Source organism: Hyperolius riggenbachi, chromosome 2 (assembly GCF_040937935.1).
Source record: "Hyperolius riggenbachi isolate aHypRig1 chromosome 2, aHypRig1.pri, whole genome shotgun sequence".
Classification (NCBI taxonomy): domain Eukaryota; kingdom Metazoa; phylum Chordata; class Amphibia; order Anura; family Hyperoliidae; genus Hyperolius; species Hyperolius riggenbachi.
In genome coordinates, this window is record NC_090647.1 from 495036814 (window position 1) to 495058708 (window position 21895).

A 21895-nucleotide genomic window follows, 5' to 3' on the forward strand; every position below is an offset into this window, starting at 1 on the left:
TGTGCGTTCCACTGTCGTTTCTGCCTGAAATGCTGTCCACTTACAATACAGTGGGCAGCATTGCAGGAAGTGACGACAGTGGATTGCACGCTGGAACGCGGAAGAGGTGAGTCATCCCCACCCGCTGCCTCTTACTAATCGTGGCGGTGGCTGCTGCTGACCTTAAACTGGAGGGGGAGCGCAGATGGGGGACCCAGGTGAGGGAGGGGGGGTCCGACCCCCCTCCCCGCCGATGTGCCCGATACCCCCTTCCTGCCCGCTACCCCCTTATGCGGCGTATGCTACGCCGCGGGTCGGCTAGTTACTTTTTAAAGGGACTCAATAGCTCTTGAAAAATTTTTTATACATACCTGGGGCTTCCTCCAGCCCCATACGCTCCGATCGCTCCCACACCGCCGTCCTCAGTCTTCCCACAGCTCTGGTACCGGGTCCCCGCACTTCCGTCAGTCGGCTCCAGTCTACGCAGGAGAAGTGCACTCTACATATCTCTCCAGCAGCTGCTGGAGAGATATGTAGATGGCACACTTCTTTTACGTCAGACTGGCTCCGACTGACGGAAGTGCGGGGACCCGGTACCAGAGCTGCGGGAAGACTGAGGACGGCGGTGTGGGAGCGATCGGAACGTATGGGGCTGGAGGAAGCCCCAGGTATGGATAAATCTTTCTATTTTCAAGAGCTCTGGTACACTTTAAATGCACTGTATGCAGCGCATTATCCTGAGAGCACTCTTGGCACACAATCAGGTTTATTCATGAAAAGGAATGCGCCCATCATTAAGAGTTCTTTTATGCAGCGTGAGGTAATCTGAATGAGCGCACGTTACGCGCAGTCCATGCAGAGTAGTGTGTGCTCTTTAGCAACGGCTGATATTGTCAGTGCTGCGCGATAGTGACATAGCCTAACCATGATACATCACTAGCATGGCCACGCAAGGACACTATCACATTGTGATATTGGTGTTGCAACAGATCGCATATACTGTGCAAGGAGCCTTAACCACTTCCGGATACCGGGTGGTTTGGCTGATCTGTGCTGCGGGGGCTCTTCAGCCCGCAGCACAGATCAGAAATCGTGCAGGGCGATCAGACTTCCCCCCTTTTTTCCCCACTAGGGGGATGTCCTGCTGGGGGGGTCTGATCGCCGCCGCGCTGCTGTGCCTAGCGGGGGGGGGCTCCTCAAAACCCCCCTCCGCAGCGCTAGTCCTCCCTCTGCCGCCTTCCCTCCCTCTCCCGTCCCCTGTGTGCGGCGCAGGACGGAAAGCCGTCCTGCGCCGGATAGGATAGGCTTTAGCCTATCAGATGCCGGCGATCCCCGGCCAATCAGAGGCCGGGGATCGCCGATCTCCGTCACGGCGCTGCTGCGCAGCAGCGCCGTATGTATGTAAACAGCGGGGAAGATCTTCCCCGCCTGTTTACATTTACCCTGCGAGCCACGATCGGAGGCTCGCAGGGTGTTCACGGAGACACCCTCCGTGAACTGACATGGAACGGCCGCTCATTCGAGCGGCCGTTTCCATGGAAACCGCTTCAGGATTCAGGGGCGTACATATGCGTACGCAGAATCCTGAAGTGGTTAAAGGAACCTGAAGTGAGAGGTATACGGAGGCTGCCATATTTCCTTTTAACAATAACAGTTGCTTGGCTATCCTGCTGATCCATTTGGCTGAAATAGTGTCTGAATCACACACCTGAAACAAGCATGCAGCTAATCCAGCCAGAAACATCTGATCTGCTGCATGCTTGTTCAGGGTCTATGGCTAAAAGTATTAGAGGCAGAGATCAGCAGGGCTGCCAGGCAACCGGTATTGTTTAAAAGGAAATAAAAATGGCAGCCTCCAGATCCCTAAGTCTCAGTGACCTTTAATGTCTAACTGATCTTTTAGAAGCGTATAGAAAGAGTATGTACCTCTGAGGCTACGTTCACAGTGGTGCGTAGCGGCATGACAGACGCTCTGTAACGTGGCTTACCACACTGCAATGCACCGCCTATGTGATGCTCACAGTGCAGCAGGTGTGTTGCTGTATAACAGCATGTAGCATCGTAACGGACTGCATTACCATAACATGTGCACATTGACACCGACGCATACTTTTCATTGATCATGTTACAGGGATCGCAATACCCACTGTGACCCTAGCCTTACATATCTCTAGCCCTGCAATCACCAGTCATCAGGACAGACTAACGAACCTCACAGCAGCTATACTAACAGCAATAAACAAACCAACCTTCTAATGGCAACACTCTCTCCAAACAACTTATTATTGTTGTCTGTTTTCATCTGCCATTCCCAGCGATTCTGTTATTCAGACAGGATGGAGAGGAAATCTCAACAGGAACCCAGAGAAGAAAAAAATCTGACCAAGGTTTTAACACTTCCCAGGTCTACCCCACACTGAAACGGTTTTAGCTGGATTAACAACACATCCGAACAAAAGTAGAACTCCGCACCTCTAAATCCAATGGTGTCTGCCACTTGTTTTTGGGGCCAGCAGTGACCACTTTCCAAGGCTGCTTGGGCTGAGGACCAGGAGGGGCTGGCCGGGGCGCACTCTGCACTATTGGGATCTGCATGAAATGGACGAGAGAGGTTCAGGATAGACAATGCATTTAGGCAGAATAAAATTAAGAGTGGAGTGACAAAATGGTAAAAAAAAAAAAAAAAAAAAAAAAAAGAGGAGGAGAGGAGACGTTTGATGGGTGTAGAATATAGATGCAAATTAAAGGGTAAAAAAAATAATTTGAGTAAGAGGGGAAAAAGCATAAAAGGGGGCAGGGATTTTGAGAGAAAAAAACGAAGAGGGGGAAAAAAAATATACTATTGTTTCATGCAACGAAAGATTGGTTTTATAGCTCCAGGAATGGATCTGCTTACCGGTGGGGGTGGAGCAGGGGTCCTGGCCTGGTAGTCCAGGATGTGTTCCGTCACCCGGCTAATAAGGTCTTCATGTGTCAAGCCAGCCAGGGTCCCATTATTTCGAACGCGGAAGTCTCTAATGAAGTTGGCAAGCTCAGCACTGTAAAGAAACCACCAGAAATGAATTAAGTCTTCACGTTGTATATAAGTAATGTTATTTGCTGACTAACATTCTACAGGAGCAAAGACTCGCCAGAGCAGGGGAGCAGCAATACAAACCTATCTCAGAGGAGGACGCTGCAGACCACTATGGTACATATGGCGGGAGTAGTGATAAAAGCAGGGCAGTGCTCTACTAGGCAGTAGGCCTAAACGATAAAACGTTTCAGGATCAAAATCGCGATCACGTAAACTGCGATTCCATGATCGTCATAGTGGCGATTTTTATCCCCCTCTGCGGGCAGTATAGCAGTCCCCTCTTCTGCTGTGCACAGCTCGCCGCTCCATGCAGCAACAGCTCAGTGGGTGTTATGCTAGGCATACACCTAGCCAATTATGCGGCGGATTGAGCCGCTGGCACGATGCCGGCTCGTCCGCGCGGATCGATCCCCGCCGGCGTTCTTTATCACCCGCTCGATTCCCCGCTATTGTCCGCCGGCGGGAATCTATCCGGCGGGTCATCGGACCTGTCAGATATCAATCGAGCCATCAGCGGTTCGATTGATAAGGAAGCAAAATGCCGTGTATGCCCAGCATTAGTCGCAGCAGGTCTTACTTGCGGCGATGGAGGGGAGGAGGCTCACTCTCTCCCCCTGTGCACTGCAGCCTATCAGCTAAGCGGGCAACAGTGACTCCGCCTGCAGGCTCTCAATCTCGCATGGCTCACTCCTCCTAGCGCCTCCAAGAGCACATCACTAGCTGGGCGGGGAGCAGACTCCGCCCATACGCCCATCAATCAAAGCTTGTATTGCCTCCAACTCCTCTGCACAAGTGTGTCAGCATGATAATGCTGAGGACTGTGCTGTGTCTGACTGTGGCCACCTATTCTGCAAAGCTGTTGTCAGCAGTGAGGCGCTGTGAAATTGTGGCATTGCAATCTGTTGTGTATAGCAGTTTGTCTGCTGCAGTGGGGCACAGTGAATTTGCGCCAAATGTCATTTTCTGTCAGTGCATGTTTGCAATGGTTACTGTGCACATTGAAAAATTAGCGATTAACCACTTGCCGACCGCCTACTTCATATTGGCGGCGGCAAAGTGGCAGCCCCAGGACCACGTAACGCAGAATGGCGTCGGGTCCTGGGGGAGGGGATTGCGGGCGATCGCGCGCGCGGACTGCGCGCGCATCGCCGGCATTAGGCTCCGCCCACATGTGACGTCAACCCGCCGGCCAATCAGCAGCGCCGGCGGGTTGCAACTTTTTGAAATGGCCAATTGAAAGTGTATAATACGCTTTGTTAGGTAAACAAAGCGTATTATACACGCTGCCTCCTCCCTGGTGGTCACAGCGCTCGATCGACCACCAGAGAGGAAGGCAGCACTGTGAGTCCAAATGCCAGCACACTGATCCTGCCCCCCCTGCACACTAATTGCCCACAGCACCCATCAGACCCCCCCCTGCCCACCCCCTGACAGCACTGTTTGCACCCAATCACCCCCCTAATCACCTATCAATCACCCCCTGTCACTAACTGTCAACGCTATCTTTTAGATCAGGTCCTAAACTTCCCCCTGGGGGCGCCTGATCACCCCCCCACACCCTCAGATCCTCCCCAGACCCCCCCCCAGACCTCCCCCCCCCTGTACTGTATACAGCTATTCTCTGTAATCACCTGTCAATCACCCATCGATCACCCCCTGTCATCACCTGTCACTGCCACCCATCAGATTAGACCCTAACCTGCCCTTTGCGGGCATCTGATCACCCACCCACACGCTCAGATCGCCCACAGGCCCACCCTCATAACACCTACCAAGTGCATTGTTTACATCTTTTCTCTCTTCTAAACACCTACTGATCACCCATCAATCACCCCCTGTCACTACCTGTCACTGCTACCCATCAGATCAGTCCCTAATCTGCCCCTTTTGGGCACCCAATCACCCGCCCACCCCCTCAGATTGCCCTGAGACCCCCTCTGATCAACTTGCCAGTGCATTGCTTGCATATATTCTACCCTGTAATTACCTTCTGATCACCTATCAATCACCCCGTCACTGCTACCCATCAGATTAGACCCTAATCTGCCCCTTGCGGGCACCCAATCACCCACCCGAACCCTCAGATCGCCCACAGACCCCCCGCCAGTGCATTGCTTGCTTATTTTCTCCTCTGTAATTACCTACCGATCACCTATCAATCACCCCGTCACTGCAGGCTCCTGATCACCCTCCCCCCTGCCCTTATATCTCCCTCTGATCACTCCACCCTGCCCTAGATCACCCCCCTGCCATTGTGTATATCTAATCTCCTGTCTGTAACGCTTGATTGTGCTTTGATTGGCTCCAATTGTCTCAATTGCCCTGTGACTGACTTAGATTGTCCCGTGATTGGCTTCGATTGTCCCGTGATTGGCTTCGATTGTCCCGTGATTGGCTTCGATTGTCCCGTGATTGGCTTCGATTGTCCCGTGATTGGCTTCGATTGTCCCGTGATTGGCTTCGATTGTCCCGTGATTGGCTTCGATTGTCCCGTGATTGGCTTCGATTGTCCCGTGATTGGTTTTCGATTGTATTGTGATTGGCTTCGATTGCCCCGCGATTGGCTTTGATTGCGCTGACTGGCTGTGATTGCCCTCTAATCACTCTTATTGGCTCTAATTGTGTTGTAATTGCCTTGATTGCCCTCTGATTGTCTGTGATTGTTTCTGATTGCCCCCATTGCTGTCTGATTGCCCCCTGATTTCCCCCCCCCCCCCCCCCCCCCCCGGTCACTATCCTAGTGATCTAAAAATAGTGTTTTTAGTTTTTAGTATCACTAGTGTTAACAGTTAGGCCAGTTAGCTAGGCCCCTGTGTTAGTGTCAGTTAGCGCTCAGCCCACCGCACCACAGTCACTAATTAGTCGCTGATTAGCGTCATCACTGTCGCTAATCAGCATTGGTACTATATAGTATCTGTAAGTGATCATTACTGATCGCACACAGATCTATATTGGGGTCATTAGGATCCACTAAAAACGCAGTGTTTGCCGATCAGGCCTGATCGTTCGCCTGCACTTGCGTTCAGCCTGCCCCACCGCAGTGACAGAATTTTTTTTCTGATCACTGCAAAAAACACTGTACAATAGCTGTGGCACTGTAAAGATCAGTTTTGATTTTTTTTTTCCAAAACTCAGTGACCACAGCTTTCTGCTCCGCAAGTACTCCCTTTTGCTAGGTAGGTGCGCTTTTTCCTGGGTAGTCTCAGAGGAATACCCCCTAAATTTAGCAGCCCACCATGGCAAGAAAGGGGTATTCCGATGATGAGGTTCTCAGGTACATGGCCCAGTCGGATGAGGACGATTGGGACATCTCATCCGACGAATCTTCTGGGTCAGAGTACGAACCTGTGGACAGCAGTGGCTCGCTGACCGATGGCGATAACGAGGTTGAGGTCCCGGCTAGAGCCAGGCGTACCACACCCCATGTCACTGGACCGCAGGTGGCGCAGGATCTGCCTAAGGGCAGCAGAGTGGTGCTAGCGCTGGTCTGAGGTTTCATGGTGAGGCATACACCAGCAGCGCAGCATCTCCTGGACCTGGCACCAGTACTTCCGTAGACCCTGGTGAAGTGGTGAGCACCAGAAGGGAAGTTGAAACTGGTTCGGTGGCACGTGCATTAAGACCCGAGTCGCAGCCACCAAGAAAACGGGCCCGTACTACCCATAGTCTTCCAGAGGTGCTGGCAAATCCCAATTGGCAATCCCCTGGTTCCGCCGCACCCGTACTGCCCCCTTTCACCGCCCAGTCTGGAGTCCAGGTGGAGACAGATAATCTAGTAACGGCCCTAGACTTTTTTCATCTGTTCTTCACCGAGGATCTCTACGACTTAATTGTGGCTGAGACCAACCGTTATGCCACACAATACATCACCGACAACCCGAATAAGTACTATTCCCAGGCTTACCGGTGGAAACCACTCCAAGTTTCCGAACTTAAAACTTTTTTGGGCCTTCTCCTTAACATGGGTCTAGTCAAATTGAATGTATTGCGGTCTTATTGGTCTACGCGCCCAATATATCACCTGCCCATGTTCTCTGCTATCATGTCCAGGACACGGTTTGAGATGATCCTGCGCTTCCTGCACTTCAATGACAACACAACCTGTCATCGGAGTGACCACCCTGCTTATGACCGGCTCCACAAAATTCGGCCCCTCATAGACCACATGTCATCAAAATTTGCAGATGCTTATACCCCTGAACAGCACATTTGTGTAGACGAGTCCCTCATACATTTTACCGGGCGCCTTGGCATCAAACAGTACATCCCAAGCAAGCGCGCCCGGTATGGGGTGAAACTGTATAAGCTCTGTGAAAGGGCCACAGGCTATACTTATGGTTTTAGGGTCTATGAGGGAAAAGACTCAAAATTGGAGCCGGTCGGATGCCCTGACTACCTGGGGAGCAGTGGCAAGATTGTGTGGGACTTGGTGTCACCTTTGTTCCAGGAGGGGTACCATCTTTATGTGGACAACTTCTACACAAGTGTGGCCCTCTATCAGCATTTAAAGATAGAAGGGATCCGCTGCTGTGGCACCGTGCGGCCTAGTCGCCGGGGCTTCCCCCAACGGCTCGTTAGTACCCGGCTTGCACGGGGGGAGAGGGCTGCCTTGTGTACAGATGACCTGCTCGCGGTGAAATGGAAGGACAAGAGGGACGTTTACCTTCTGTCCACCATTCACACAGACACGACAGTCCAAATTCAACGGGCAACTGAGGTCACTGAAAAACCTCTCGCCGTCCACGACTATAATGCTTACATGGGAGGGGTGGACTTCAATGACCAGATGTTAGGGCCCTATTTAGTTTCCCGCAAAACCAGACGCTGGTATAAAAAAGTGTCTGTTTATCTAATTCAATTGGGTATTTACAACAGCTTTGTTCTCTACACTAAGGCTGGGAGAACTGGAGCGTTCCTTAAATTCCAGGAAGACATCGTTATGGAACTCCTGTATCCAGGAGGTGCCGTGGCCCAACCCCAAAATGCAGTTAGCCGGCTGCATGAAAGGCACTACGCCTTTCCCATTCCGTGTGGCCCAAATCAACGCACCCCAAGAAAACGTTGTCGTGTCTGCAGCAGGGCTGGAACAAGGCGTGACACCTCTGTTTACTGTCCCATGTGTCCTGACCAGCCTGGTCTATGCCTAGGGGAGTGTTTCCAGAGGTATCATGAGCAGATACACTTTTAGAGAGTAGGGAACTCCAAACATAGCAGTAGGCACACAAGGGTCTCTGTGCTATTTCACACTGGCGTGATGCGTTAGGGAAAATTGCCTAGCGAAAGTCACACTTTGCGGTCCCCCCCCTACGCCGGAAGTGCTTGACTTAACGCTAGTGCATGCCTACGTTACTGGGTGGCTTCTGTGGCAATTTGGGTCGGCCCGGAAGTCATGTTAGTCTACGGCGACGCAGTTACTTACTAGGCCGAATGCGATTACTGTCGAATGCTACTCTAGCGGTATTCTCTGAAGGTCTGTTTGGGGCGATGCGGTGCGCGCGACCCACCGGATACGCCAATATGCAGTGTGAACCCAGACATCAGGTTTCCAGAGACCCTAATACACAGTGCTGCCAGAAACCTCTCCTTTCACTTGGGACAAAGTGCATAATGTACTTCGCCACATCTCTGTGCGATTTGCACTTTGCATATTGTCCCATGGGGGACGAGAGGTTTGTCCTCAGAAAGGTAAAAAAAAAAAAACAAATAAAAAAAACAGGTAAGCAAAAAAGTTAATGTTTGGTTCCCAATGTTAATGTTTGGGTTAAAAATGTTCATTAAAGTTTATAAAAGTTGATGTTAATGAAGTTATTGCTTTGCTGCTTGCTTGTTTTTTTTGTGTGTGTTTTTCTCTCTTTTTTCCATCCTTTACCCTTCCAGGTGGACCGACCGACCGACCAACCAGCTGCAGCACTGATGGTGCATCCTGACAGAAGCATTGTGTGTCTGTCAGATTACACACAAGTCGGTGCATGCAGCGCTGCAGGACGAGATTTCTCCTCTGCAGTAAAAAAGATACGTTTGCCGAGGCATATGAGCTGAGGGGTGGTGTTGGAGCTCCTATGCTTTGGCAAGCACTTTGTATCAAAAAAGAACTCTGGCAATGATTTGTTCATCCACATCGATCGGTGTGAATGGATAAATCGGCTTTGCCAGGGCATACGAGCTGAGTGGGTGGACGTTTTTGGGTGGCAGCTCCTATGTCCTGGCAGACGCCTTCCCCTCTTTTTTTTCACATTTTTTTGGCAGATATTTTTTCATCCACATTGATTGATTGATTGACTGTCATTTTTCCTTTCAGCCCAGAGTGCAGTACCCGTATGCCCAAAATAAGGAGTATAGCAGAAACTCCTAATACTGGCCATACATGTAATGATTGCAGAGACCCTAAAATGCCAGGACAGACCCCACGAATGATGCCATTTTGGAAAGAGGACACCCCAAAGTATTACGTGAGGTGCATGGTGAGTTCATAGAATATTTTATTTTTTTGTCACAAGTTAGCAGAAATTGTTGTATGTTTTTTTTCACAAAATGTCATTTTCCGCTCACTTATGACAAAATTTTTTTTTTTCTATGAGCTCACCATGCCCCTCATGGAATACCTTGGGGTGTCTTCTTTCCAAAATGGGGTCATTTGTGGGCTTTGTTCACGGTCCTGGCATGTGGGGGGGTTGCTAAATTGTGAGCACCCCTGTAAAGCCTAAAGGTGCTCATTGGACTTTGGGCCCCTTTGCGCAACTAGGCTGCTAAAAAAGTGTCACACATGAGGTATCGCTGTACTCAGGAGAAGTAGTATAATGTGTTTTGGGGTGTATTTTTACACATACCCATGCTGGGTGGGAGAAATATCTCTGTAAATCACAATTTTTTAATTTTTTTACACACAATTGTCCATTTACAGAGATATTTCTCCCACCCAGCATGGGTATGTGTAAAAATACACCGCAAAACAAATTATACTACTTCTCCTGAGTACGGGAATACCTCATGTGTGGCACTTTTTTGCACCCCAACTGCGCTAAGGGGCCCAAAGTCCAATGAGTACCTTTAAGATTTCACAGGTCATTTTGCGACATTTGGTTTCAGGACTACTCCTCACGGTTTAGGGCCCCTAAAATCCCAGGGAAGTATAGGAACCCCACAAGTGACCCCATTTTAGAAAGGAGACACCCCAAGGTATTTAGTTAGGAGTATGGCGAGTTCATAGAAGATTTTATTTTTTGTCACAAGTTAGCGGAAATTGATTTTAATTGTTTTTTTTCACAAAGTGTCATTTTCCGCTAACTTGTGACAAAAAATAAAATCTTCTATGAACTCACCATACTCCTAACTGAATACCTTGGGGTGTCTTCTTTCTAAAATGGGGTCACTTGTGGGGTTCCTATACTGCCCTGGCATTTTAGGGGCCCTAAACCGTGAGGAGTAGTCTTGAAACCAAATTTCGCAAAATGACCTGTGAAATCCTAAAGGTACTCATTGGACTTTGGGCCCCTTAGCGCAGTTGGGGTGCAAAAAAGTGCCACACATGTGGTATCGCCGTACTTAGGAGAAGTAGTATAATGTGTTTTGGGGTGTATTTTTACACATACCCGTGCTGGGTGGGAGAAATCTCTGTAAATCACAATTTTTTAATTTTTTTACACACAATTGTCCATTTACAGAGATATTTCTCCCACCCAGCATGGGTATGTGTAGAAATACACCGCAAAACAAATTATACTACTTCTCCTGAGTACGGGGATACCTCATGTGTGGCACTTTTTTGCACCTTAACTGCGCTAAGGGGCCCAAAGTCCAATGAGTACCTTTAAGATTTCACAGGTCATTTTGCGACATTTGGTTTCAAGACTACTCCTCACGGTTTAGGGCCCCTAAAATCCCAGGGCAGTATAGGAACCCCACAAGTGACCCCATTTTAGAAAGGAGACACCCCAAGGTATTTAGTTAGGAGTATGGTGAGTTCATAGAAGATTTTATTTTTTGTCACAACTTAGCGGAAAATGACACTTTGTGAAAAAAAACAATTAAAATCAATTTCCGCTAACTTGTGACAAAAAAATAAAATCTTCTATGAACTCACCATACTCCTAACGGAATACCTTTGGGTGTCTTCTTTCTAAAATGGGGTCACTTGTGGGGTTCCTATACTTCCCTGGGATTTTAGGGGCCCTAAACCGTGAGGAGTAGTCTTGAAACCAAATGTCGTAAAATGACCTGTGAAATCCTAAAGGTACTCATTGGACTTTGGGCCCCTTAGCGCAGTTGGGGTGCAAAAAAGTGCCACACATGTGGTATCGCCGTACTCAGGAGAAGTAGTATGATGTGTTTCGGGGTGTATTTTTACACATACCCATGCTGAGTGGGAGAAATATCTCTGTAAATGGACAATTGTGTGTAAAAAAATCAAAAAATTGTGATTTACAGAGATATTTCTCCCACCCAGCATGGGTATGTGTAAAAATACACCCCAAAACACATTATACTACTTCTCCTGAGTACGGCGATACCACATGTGTGGCACTTTTTTGCAGCCTAACTGCGCTAAGGGGCCCTAAGTGCAATGAGCACCTTTAGGCTTTACAGGGGTGCTTACAATTTAGCACCCCCCAAAATGCCAGGACAGTAAACACACCCCATAAATGACCCCATTTTGGAAAGTAGACACTTCAAGGTATTCAGAGAGGAGCATAGTGAGTCCGTGGCAGATTTCATTTTTTTTTGTCGCAAGTTAGAAGAAATGGAATTTTTTTTTTTTCATTTTTTTTTGTCACAAAATGTCATTTTCCGCTAACTTGTGACAAAAAATAAAATCTTCTATGAACTCACCATGCCTCTCAGTGAATACTTTGGGATGTCTTCTTCCCAAAATGGGGTCATTTGGGGGATATTTATACTATCCTGGAATTTTAGCCCCTCATGAAACATGACAGGGGGGTCAGAAAAGTCGGAGATGCTTCAAAATGGCAAAATTCACTTTTTGCACCATAGTTTGTAAACGCTATAACTTTTACCCAAACCAATAAATATACACTGAATGGATTTTTTTTAATCAAAAACATGTTTGTCCATATTTTTCGCGCTGCATGTATACAGAAATTTTACTTTATTTGAAAAATGTCAGCACAGAAAGTTAAAAAAATCTTTTTTTTGCCAAAATTCATGTCTTTTTTGATGAATATAATAAAAAGTAAAAATCACAGGAGCAATCAAATAGCACCAAAAGAAAGCTATATTAGAGAGAAGAAAAGGAGGTAAAATTCATTTAGGTGGTAGGTTGTATGACCGAGCAATAAACCGTGAAAGCTGCAGTGGTCTGAATGGAAAAAAAGGCTCTGGTCCTTAAGGGGTTTTATGACTGCAGTCCTTAAGTGGTTAAAGCTTGATTTGAAGAAAATCGTGAATTGAAATTTGACAGAAATCGTGCAATCCAATCTTTTCCTAAAATCGTTCAGGCCTACTAGTCAGCACTGTACTGGCCTTTTTGGGTTAAGATCAGCTTTAGCACCTTTCTACCCAAATACAGATTTACTTATTGCATCCCTGACCTCAAGGAAACTACTTATTGCAATATTTTGGCAGCATGTGAATTAGCTGCCTGTATACTTCTCTGATTATAAAGTAAATGTCAGATCAGTCTACCCTCCCTTTGCTGTGAGCTTACAGAATATATAGCAGAGGGAGTGACTCTGCCCTCTAGTGGGGAAAGGGACAAATATTAAGCCAGATTCATAACTGAGCCAACTACACGGCTGTAGCATAGAATGCTTTCAAGATCACTATGGCTCTATACAAATGATTTCTTTTTTATAAAGCCAGCATAGGGCATTTTACCCTGTAGCTGACCCCTCTCTCCGATTCTTGGTGGGTAACGGAGGAGACCTGGTTATATAATGTTTAAAAACCAACATTTCCCAAAACTGAACAAGGCTAATTTTCCTAGCGTCCAAGTGTTTGTGTCGTCTCGCACACACTACAGGATTGGACCTTGGTGATGCCGGGAAGTGCTACAGCTGAAAAAGAGGGATGACGCCCCTTATGCAACTTCAACTGGGTAGAAAGCGAACATATCTAAAATGATTTACTAATTCCGTATAAAAGAAAAAGCCAATGTTTCAGAGCTGCGAAGGGCCCCTTTATCAAGGAAAAATTTAGGCAACCATCTATCTGCCGCAATGTAAAACTCCTTTAGGAGAAGGTGGAGTGAAAACTCTATACACTCGCAGGCACAATGTGTATCCAGCAGACCGCTACAGACTCCTTTTGTGTAGAGAACTACAGAGGGCAGTGTTTAATGAGAACAAGTTGTGCTGTGGGGGCATCACAGGCAGTAGGAGGGTGAGGTGTGTTATTCATATGAACATATGGTTCCTGCACACTTACCTCTTATAGACGGGGAAGATGTCATGCAGCTCCTGTATGATTTTATCAAACACTGTGGTTTTAGCAGGAGACACCAGTCTAGGCTCAGGCTGAACAGGTCTTCTTTGGTCAGCGCCTGCAGCCCCGTTACTGGATGAAGATGCTGGATTTGTGGTCTTTGGTTTGGTGCTGGCAGCTGCTTTATTTGCCTCTTTCGCTTGGCCCTTCTTCTTACCGGAAGTCTTATTGGCGGGTGATTTGGCAGGTTGCGGATTAGAAGGTTTAGCCCCTAATAGGGCAGGACGGGTACTACTTGGGGGAGGAGTTAGGCATGGTGAAGGGTGGCTTTGAGAAACCTGAAAAGAGAAATAGGCGTAAGAAATGTACAGTATTTACTAGGACAGAGGACTGCAGCGGCTGAGATCACTACATGTAATTGAGCTCTAAGCCACTGTAAGCCACTCCCCCCACAGTAACTGCCTTCACTTTCCATCACACTGACAGTAAAGCAGGCAGAGTAATCCTGGAACTGAGGATATTTCATCCAGATGGAGGAAGCCACACATGAGCAGGGGGGGGCATTGTTATGTCCCTGTATGCAGTATTAGGGGCTACATGAACAATATATCCAATTCACACAATCTGTCAGACCATTGTGCTAAGAATAATGGCAAGACTCTACAGACTCCTTTTGTGTAGAGAATGACTGAGTGGCTCCCTCCCTGCAGCTTCTATTTACATCAAAATTCCCAGCATGCATTGGTGAGGCAGAGGTAATAGGCATAATGTGATCAGGAGCCCAGCCAGGGGCTTTCTTTCTATACACCACTATGAAAAGTAAGGAAAAAACAAACAAATTAAAACCACACTTCTATATTAAAACTTTTCACTAAAGATGTACCCCCTCCATTCTTACATTTGGGGCCACAAGTAAAGCAAGTGCCTACAGTCCTGGGGGCACCCTCTACAGTAAAAGTTACCCATATACTTTATTTTGCTGGGAGATTGGGGGGTGGGGACGGACACCTCCATCCTGTATGAGTCTTTCTATAAATGTGGTCTATGGAAGTGGGAAGAGGAAGGATATGGGCCCTCCTACGTGAAGCAGTCTGCAGTGTCATGTACAGGTCGTAAGGTACAGAGTCTCACACTATTACTTTGAATTTTCTGCCTGAAGACCCATAGTAGTTAGCCACACTACCATGTGGAAACGTGCAAAGTAGGCTAGCACACCAAGTAGCACAATGTAGCTTTTATTCAATCAGTTTTGTTATAGGCTTAAGACAAAACTGATGGAATCCTATACTATCTCCCTGTGTCGCTGCGTCCAGATGGCAGTGTCCCTGTTATTTGCCTACTGCGCATGTGCGCAGTACGGACGGCTGGAAGGGACAAGGGAGGAGGTGGGCGGGCGAGGTGGGTGGGTACGGGCGCGGCGGGCACACGCATGCGCACTGGCACAAAAAAAAAAAAAAAGACCTAGAGCCAGTTTTTAAACGGGCTTGGGTCTACTAGTAAGAGCTATATTACGCTACTTTGTGTGCTAACCTGCTTTGGACTTTGCAAGGGATGAGATTATACGACACTGCAGCTATACAATATGCATACTTACCGGGGCACTTGGTGGACTGCACCCAGGCGGCTCTGTCTCAATACTCTTCTTCAAACCACTTTTTGTACTGTTTATTTTCTTGTTAATCTGAGTCTAAGAAATAAGAAAACATTACTCAAGAAAATGCTCACACGGACTAGATTAACCTCCTTAGTGGTATGCCCGACACCATCAGGCATACCGCCAGCTGCCCCCCCCAGGAGTCCCCCATTATAATTTTAAGTGATCGGATTAGTTTAATAGCTTCAGCTAGCGCTAGCACTAGGCTAGCTAGTAGTGGTGGCCAGCATTCTCAGATTACTTTTGATCCACACGCCCGCGCAATTCCAGCGCATAAGCGCACAGTGTATGCCCAGCATAAGGACGGAAGGAGGAAGCATTGGAGTGAAGTGTAATGCAAAGACAACACCAAGGGTGTAACAGTGAGCCCAGACAGTCATAAAAGCCTGGCAGATGATGTAAACATTTCTAGAACTGTAAAACAAGGTGAAATTTCCAGTAAAATCCATCACTTTGATCAAATCTGCCTGTGATCTGTAGTCCCCATCATAACTCAATCACTCTCAGATAGACAGATTGATATAAAGAGGTACAATTCCATGGAGCAAGAGGAAACAGCAGGTCAGACAGTAGTTGCTCATTGGCAGATTGGGCATCTATATATGACTGGCTATCTCATGCCTCTTACCTGCAAGGTATCCATTTCCTTCTTCAAGTTGATTAGGAGGGCCTCTATGTCGGAGATCTGCTTCATCACATGCAGTGTTGGGTTACTGGAAAGCAAAACACATCCATGAGCCACACCAATGAAGACCACAAATGAGGGCTGGAGCCCTGCTGACAACTTCCTGCAATGGAGTAGATGCCACCGCCCAAAAGCTATTTGTTTTGTATAATGGTGGGGAATTAGCATTCCTGGCTAGCAGAGCAAGTCAAAGAGATGCTAATAACTCCAGTTTATAAACAAATGTAATGCAAATGTTTATTGGTACAGCCCTCCCTCCCATCCCCCTCCCTCCGCACTACAGTACTAGCTTCCATCTAAAAATCACTGGGCTGCAAGGAGGTCCTGGGGTTAAGAAGTGTGTGTGACAGAAACACCTTCCTGCAATGCATCCAACGCTATGGGCCATCAATTTACCATTGCCCCTGATCGATCAGTTTCCCCTGTCCAATACAAGCAACCAAACTGAGTGATTTCCGTTATAAAATCCATCTAATACTTGATCGTAGTGGAATGTTGGGCAACTGATTTCTAGCAGAGTCAATCAGCGTGATCCAAACCACTGGAAATCAACAGGGGGGGGGGCTCGAGGGTAGGTGTAGCCTGAAATCTAATCTCCGGCATAAAGATAAACAGCTCAAAGCAATCAAACCCACTACAGCAGCCCCCGATCTGTGACTGATCAGCAATGTCCACCTACCTGCCGCCTACTGTCCTTAACATACTGATATTCTGCTCCAAGGTAGCAGCTTTGAACTTCAGCTTCTGTAGCTCAGACTGCTTCCGGTTCTCCAACTCGATCACCTAGAGAAGACATAACATGTTGTTATCACCACAAGATCTTAAAGGAAGGCAAACCATGTTCTTTAGCACAACAGATAATGTGGGGCTTACTGGCCGCTTCAGTGAAAATATTAAGTGGGGCAAATGTAATGGCCAGCAGGAGAATGGGGGCGTGTGAAGGATGCACACTACAGTAATAGGAGGGGGGGGGGGGGGGGGGGGAGAAGCAACACTCGATTGCCCGCCAGTCACTCACCTGAGCAGCGATGGTTCTCTGCTTAGTCTCCTCACATTCCTCCTCACACTTTTTTACATGTTTCTCTAACTTGGCTTTTTCACTCTCAAATTTATTGTAGCTAAAAGTAAAAAAAAAAAAAAAAGTGCATTTTAGAAGCTAATAAAGTGAACAACAGAACATAACCGGGTGAAACAGAACTAAACTAAGCAGTTAAAATGTACAGAGCATATGTAGCCCAACTGTCCTCCAGTAGATATGAAATGAGAGTGATTGGTGAGCTGGAAAGCTCTCCTGGCTGCTCTATCCAGTCCTGGGTTAGACTGCATGGCTCATTCTTGTGTACTGCTCCTCCATTATCTTTGACTTAAGGCTTACATCCAAAAATAGGGGGATCTCAGTCCTTATGCATATCTTTTCTCACCTACTTTATCCTAGTATGCTCAACACCCCCCCCCCCCCCCCCCCCATTAGTATTTTCCTTCCACTAAGTAGGCAGTCCTTGTCCCCAGTACTAGACTGCAAGTCTAATGTGAAAGTCCTCTTTAACCTCTTGACGACCAGCTAACGCCGATTGGCGTAAACTGGTCGTCTGCGGGTTACCATGGAAACGGCCGCTCCATGTCAGTTCACGGAGGGTGTCTCCGTGAACAGCCGGAGAGCCGCCAATCGCGGCTCGCCGGCAAAATGTAAACAGGCGGGGAAGAAATCCCCGCTGTTTACATCATACGGCGCTGCTGCGCAGCAGCGCCGTAAGGCAGACCGGCGATCCCCGGCCTCTGATTGGCCGGGGATCGCCGGCATATGATAGGCTGAAGCCTATCCTTCAATGCGCAGGACGGAAATCCGTCCTGAGCAGCTCACAGGGAAAGGGAGGGAGCGGCGAGACGGCGCAGAACGCTGCGGAGGGGGGCTTTGAAGAGCCAGCGCGCTAAGCAAATGCAGCCGGCGGCGATCAGACCCCCCCAGCAGGACATCCCCCTAATGGGGAAAAAAGGGGAGTAGTCTGATCGCCCTGCTGCACTCCTGATCGGTGCTGCGGGCTGTAGAGCCCACGCATCACCGATCACTGAAAAATCCCCTGGTTGGCAAGTGGTTAAAGGACAACTGAAGTGAGAGGTATATGGAGGTTGCCATAAGATTTCCTTTTAAACAATACCAGTTGCCTGGCAGCCTTGCTGATCTATTTAGCAGCATTATCTAAATAACACCCGAAACAAGCATGCAGCTATAATCTTGTCAGATCTGACAAGAATGTTAGAAATAACTGATCTGCTGCATGCCTGTTTAACCAGTTCACCCCCAAGGGTTTTTACCCTAACCGGCCAGAGCAATTTTCACCTGTCAGTGCTCCTCCCTTTTATTCCCTAATAACTTTATTACTACTTATCACAAGAAAATGATCTATACCTCATTTTTTTCGCCACCAATTAGGCTCTCTGTGGGTAGTACATTTTGCTAAGAATTATTTTATTCTAAATGTGTTTTAATGGGAAAAATAAAAAAAATTCTCTGTTTTTGGCCTCTATAGTTTTATCCACAGGAGAACATTTCATTTTAAAACAGACATTTTATCTGCCCAGTTGTCACAATTATTAAACCGTTTAAATGATGTCCCTATGACAATGTATGACGACAATATATTATTTTGAAATATAGGTGTTTATTTTTCTGTTTTGTTTTTCTTTTGTCTGGTCCATAATTACAAGCCCCTATGTAGTAAAGTAAAAGTAATTTCCCATCATAAAATAGATTAAAAAAGCTGAGCCCCTAAGGCAACTATTTATGTATTTTTTTTTTACTTTTTTTAATGGGGGGGGGGGGGGGCTTTGGTAAAGCAGTTATTTTATTAGTATTGTGTAAGTATGCGTAATATTTATTGCATTTATAAAGCGCCAACATATTACGCAGCGCTGTTATATGTTGGCGCTTTATAAGTACAATAAATAAACAATAATAAATGTGTCTGTAGGTGTAATTTTAGTTTTTGGCCACAAGTTGGCGCTTGTGAACATTTTCCCGATATAGGAAATGTTCCTTTTGGGTACATTTAAATACAATGTGACCGCTCGGTCCTCTTCCCCAATTGCTCAACGCGGAAACCCGACGGAAACGGTGGCGGTAGCGGCGCGCACACGTGCTCACTAATCCACTTAAAAAAAATGGCATAATTCTGCACCAGCTTGGAACTATTTGCATTACATTGGCACTTCATAAACAAACAGCATAACAGGGTTTAAGACAGAATTGGATATGCGGCAGATGAAATACTACATCAACTTACTGTATCTTCATAAACTCATCTATGTGCTTCCCATACTGCTTTTTCTTCTCTTCTATGTTCTTAGAACACCTATAAATACAAACCAGAATAAGCCATAGGCCAAGTTTAACTCGCTCCCCACAGAAATTGGTGCACAAGACCCAATGGTTAATTAACCCTTTCCGTACCCACGTAGTTGACATCTACGTCCTGTGCATGGCTATGCTGCTCTGGCAGGACGTAGACAGTCGCCACAGCACACTCCCACCAGTCCCGCCATTTGTGTCCCTCTGATGCTGCTGTGTCCCATTCAGCTGTCGGTGACTGCTGAGCTCCATGCGCATGTCAGGAGTCAATTTCATTGGCTCGTGACACCATAAGCCAATCAAAGTGATTTCACAAGAAAAAATAAAAATGGCTTTGTCCCTTAAAGTGAAACCCAAGCCGAAGTCGTGTTTAAAGGGACTCTGACCAGTACTGCAAAGTACTTAAAGATGCATACCATTCTGTAGCTTGTGCTCTCCTCTCATTTGATGCCTGAGTCGCCATCTTGGATATGTTATAACTTCCGGGTCCCCCCTGTCCAGAGGATCACCGAATGAAGCAGGAAGAGGAAGTGACACGCATGGCCATTGTACATGGCCATTGTACAAGTGAAGGAAGCAGGAAGAGGAAGTTACATTCAATGCCATTGCAAGAGGCTCCTCCAGAGGGGTCATGGCATGTCTGGTCCCATGCATTTTATAGCGGCAATACCAGGGGTTGTTTGGAGAAAACAAGTGGCTGGTAAGTGTGCTGACGCACTCAATTGTTCATGGGTATGCTTAAAGGCATACCCATGAGAGGTGCTTGGAGTCCCTTTAAAATTAAAGATTACCCTGCAGAGAGGGAAGCCTCAACAATGGGGGACAGCAAACCACCGAGGGAAGCCTCAATGATGGGGGACAGCAAACCACAGAGTGAAGCCTTAATAGGATCCTGAGGCATCCCTCTCTTTAAGAATTTGATTTTCCACCGTGCTACCCAAGCTTCAACTAGGCTTCCAGAAGAGGTTAAAACAACACCACCACCACACACAACAGAACTAAACAGGAACAGTTAGGTGGCCATAGACCATTACATAAATCCCCCTCTGATCAAATCTGATCAGAGAGGTATCTATTGCCTGCACACGCAGAGATTTTTAATCGATTTCAGCATGAAAGATTCAAAATCTGTGTAGCCACCGGCAGGCAGCAGTAATCTCACCTGTCCGATGTGTCCTCACGAGCGCGGTGGTTTAAAGGTAACCCGAGGTGAGAATAATATGGAGGCTGCCATATTTATCACCTTTTAAGCAATTCTAGTTGCCTGGCTGCCCTGCTGTTCCTCTATTACTTTTAACCATAGACCCCGAACAAGCATGCAGCAGATCAAAGGTTTCTGACAATATTGTCAGAACTTACAAGATTATCTGCATGCTTGTTTTTGGTGCAATTCAGTTCACTTCTTCAGCCAAATATATCAGCAGGGCTGCCAGGCAACTAGTATGGTTTAAAAGGAAATATGGCAGCCTCCATATCGCTCTCTCCTCGGGTTCACTTTAATTCCATGCCGCAGGTCTCCTCCTCCCCATGTCCTCTTCTGTGAAGTGTCATGTGAAACAAACTAAAGTTCAAACACTAGCGCCCCAGCGTGTATGCTGCCGGATCTCGAGTGTCTGAACTTCGGCTTGTGTCACATGACATGGAACAGAACAGGAAACGCAGAGGAGACCCGTGGCATGTAGAACCACCAGACCCAGGAGGATACGCATCATCCGGAAAGGTGAGAGCACTGCCTCTATTCTGCATTGGCCAAATCAAACACCGCTAGCGACGTGCTCCCGATTCAAAGCTGATCCAAATATTCCACCCTGTCCGATTGATTTCGAACAGAAATTAATCGGGCAAAGTTTTTGTTACCGATTCCACAGCAGATTCGATCACAGTGATTGAATTTACTGTTTATGGGTGGTGTAATCAACGACAGAAGTCAGTCCCAGTGTGTGTCTGGGCTGTGACAGAGGAAATAAATCTCTTCCAAAATGCACCTTTGCCCAAGACCATTAAATGCCAGCATCAAAACCTACTGCACCGAATCAGCCTTCAGCCCCCATAAGATGTACAGAGACTCTGCTCTAGTCTTACAAGGCAGGCACAGCACTCACCTATCATTGTTGTCTATAGTGGATTTTATACTACTCTTAAGAGACTTAATTTTCTCCTGATGCTCCTTTTTCTCTTGATGCCATTTCTTGCCTTCGGCATCATAAACCTGCTGAAGCCAGTTCAGCTCCGTCTTTATAACCTGTAGAGATTTGCCCAAAAAAATACAAAATTTTAAATGAAATTTTGCTCTCAAGTAAAAGCATGGGGAAAATGCTACTGGAGATAGACTTGTGGGTTTAAAGTTAAAGCAAAGCCGAGGTGAAGTAAAATCATTTAAAATAATTAAAAAAAAAGCCCCAGGATGGCAGCGCTCTCGCCTTGCAGAGCTGGGTCCCCGGTTTGAATCCCAGCCAGGGCACTATCTGCGCGGCTTTCTGGAGTTACACTTAACTGCAATATGTTGGGCCGACTTGCTCGATCAGGTGCGCGATATTGCGACGATCCCCCTTGCACTGTCCCACCTAATGAAAAATGTCCCCAAGGGGCCAAGTGTTAAGTATACATTACCTGTTCACGGCCTGTACTTGTCCCCCGCTGCTCCAGCCACACTCCTTCCTCCATACATGCGTGCCACGTGGTTTCCTAGTAAGGGTGTGCATGTGACAGCGTCAGGGCAGCACACAAGGCATATTCCGCATCGATATTGGCATGAAAGTGATCGGGAATTGGCCTGTG

At 47.1% G+C, this 21895-nt stretch overlaps 1 protein-coding gene across 1 annotated transcript in view; it reads right to left on the reverse strand.

Moving 5' to 3' along the window:
• The window catches only part of TTC3 (tetratricopeptide repeat domain 3), a 155620-nt gene that overhangs the window by 7517 nt on the left and 126208 nt on the right, over positions 1–21895 (reverse strand). Inside the window, 9 exon segments of the mRNA XM_068270424.1 lie at positions 2452–2568; positions 2876–3017; positions 13436–13770; positions 15027–15119; positions 15715–15799; positions 16451–16554; positions 16790–16889; positions 19053–19121; positions 21220–21359. Coding sequence (XP_068126525.1) covers positions 2452–2568; positions 2876–3017; positions 13436–13770; positions 15027–15119; positions 15715–15799; positions 16451–16554; positions 16790–16889; positions 19053–19121; positions 21220–21359 — 1185 coding nt within the window.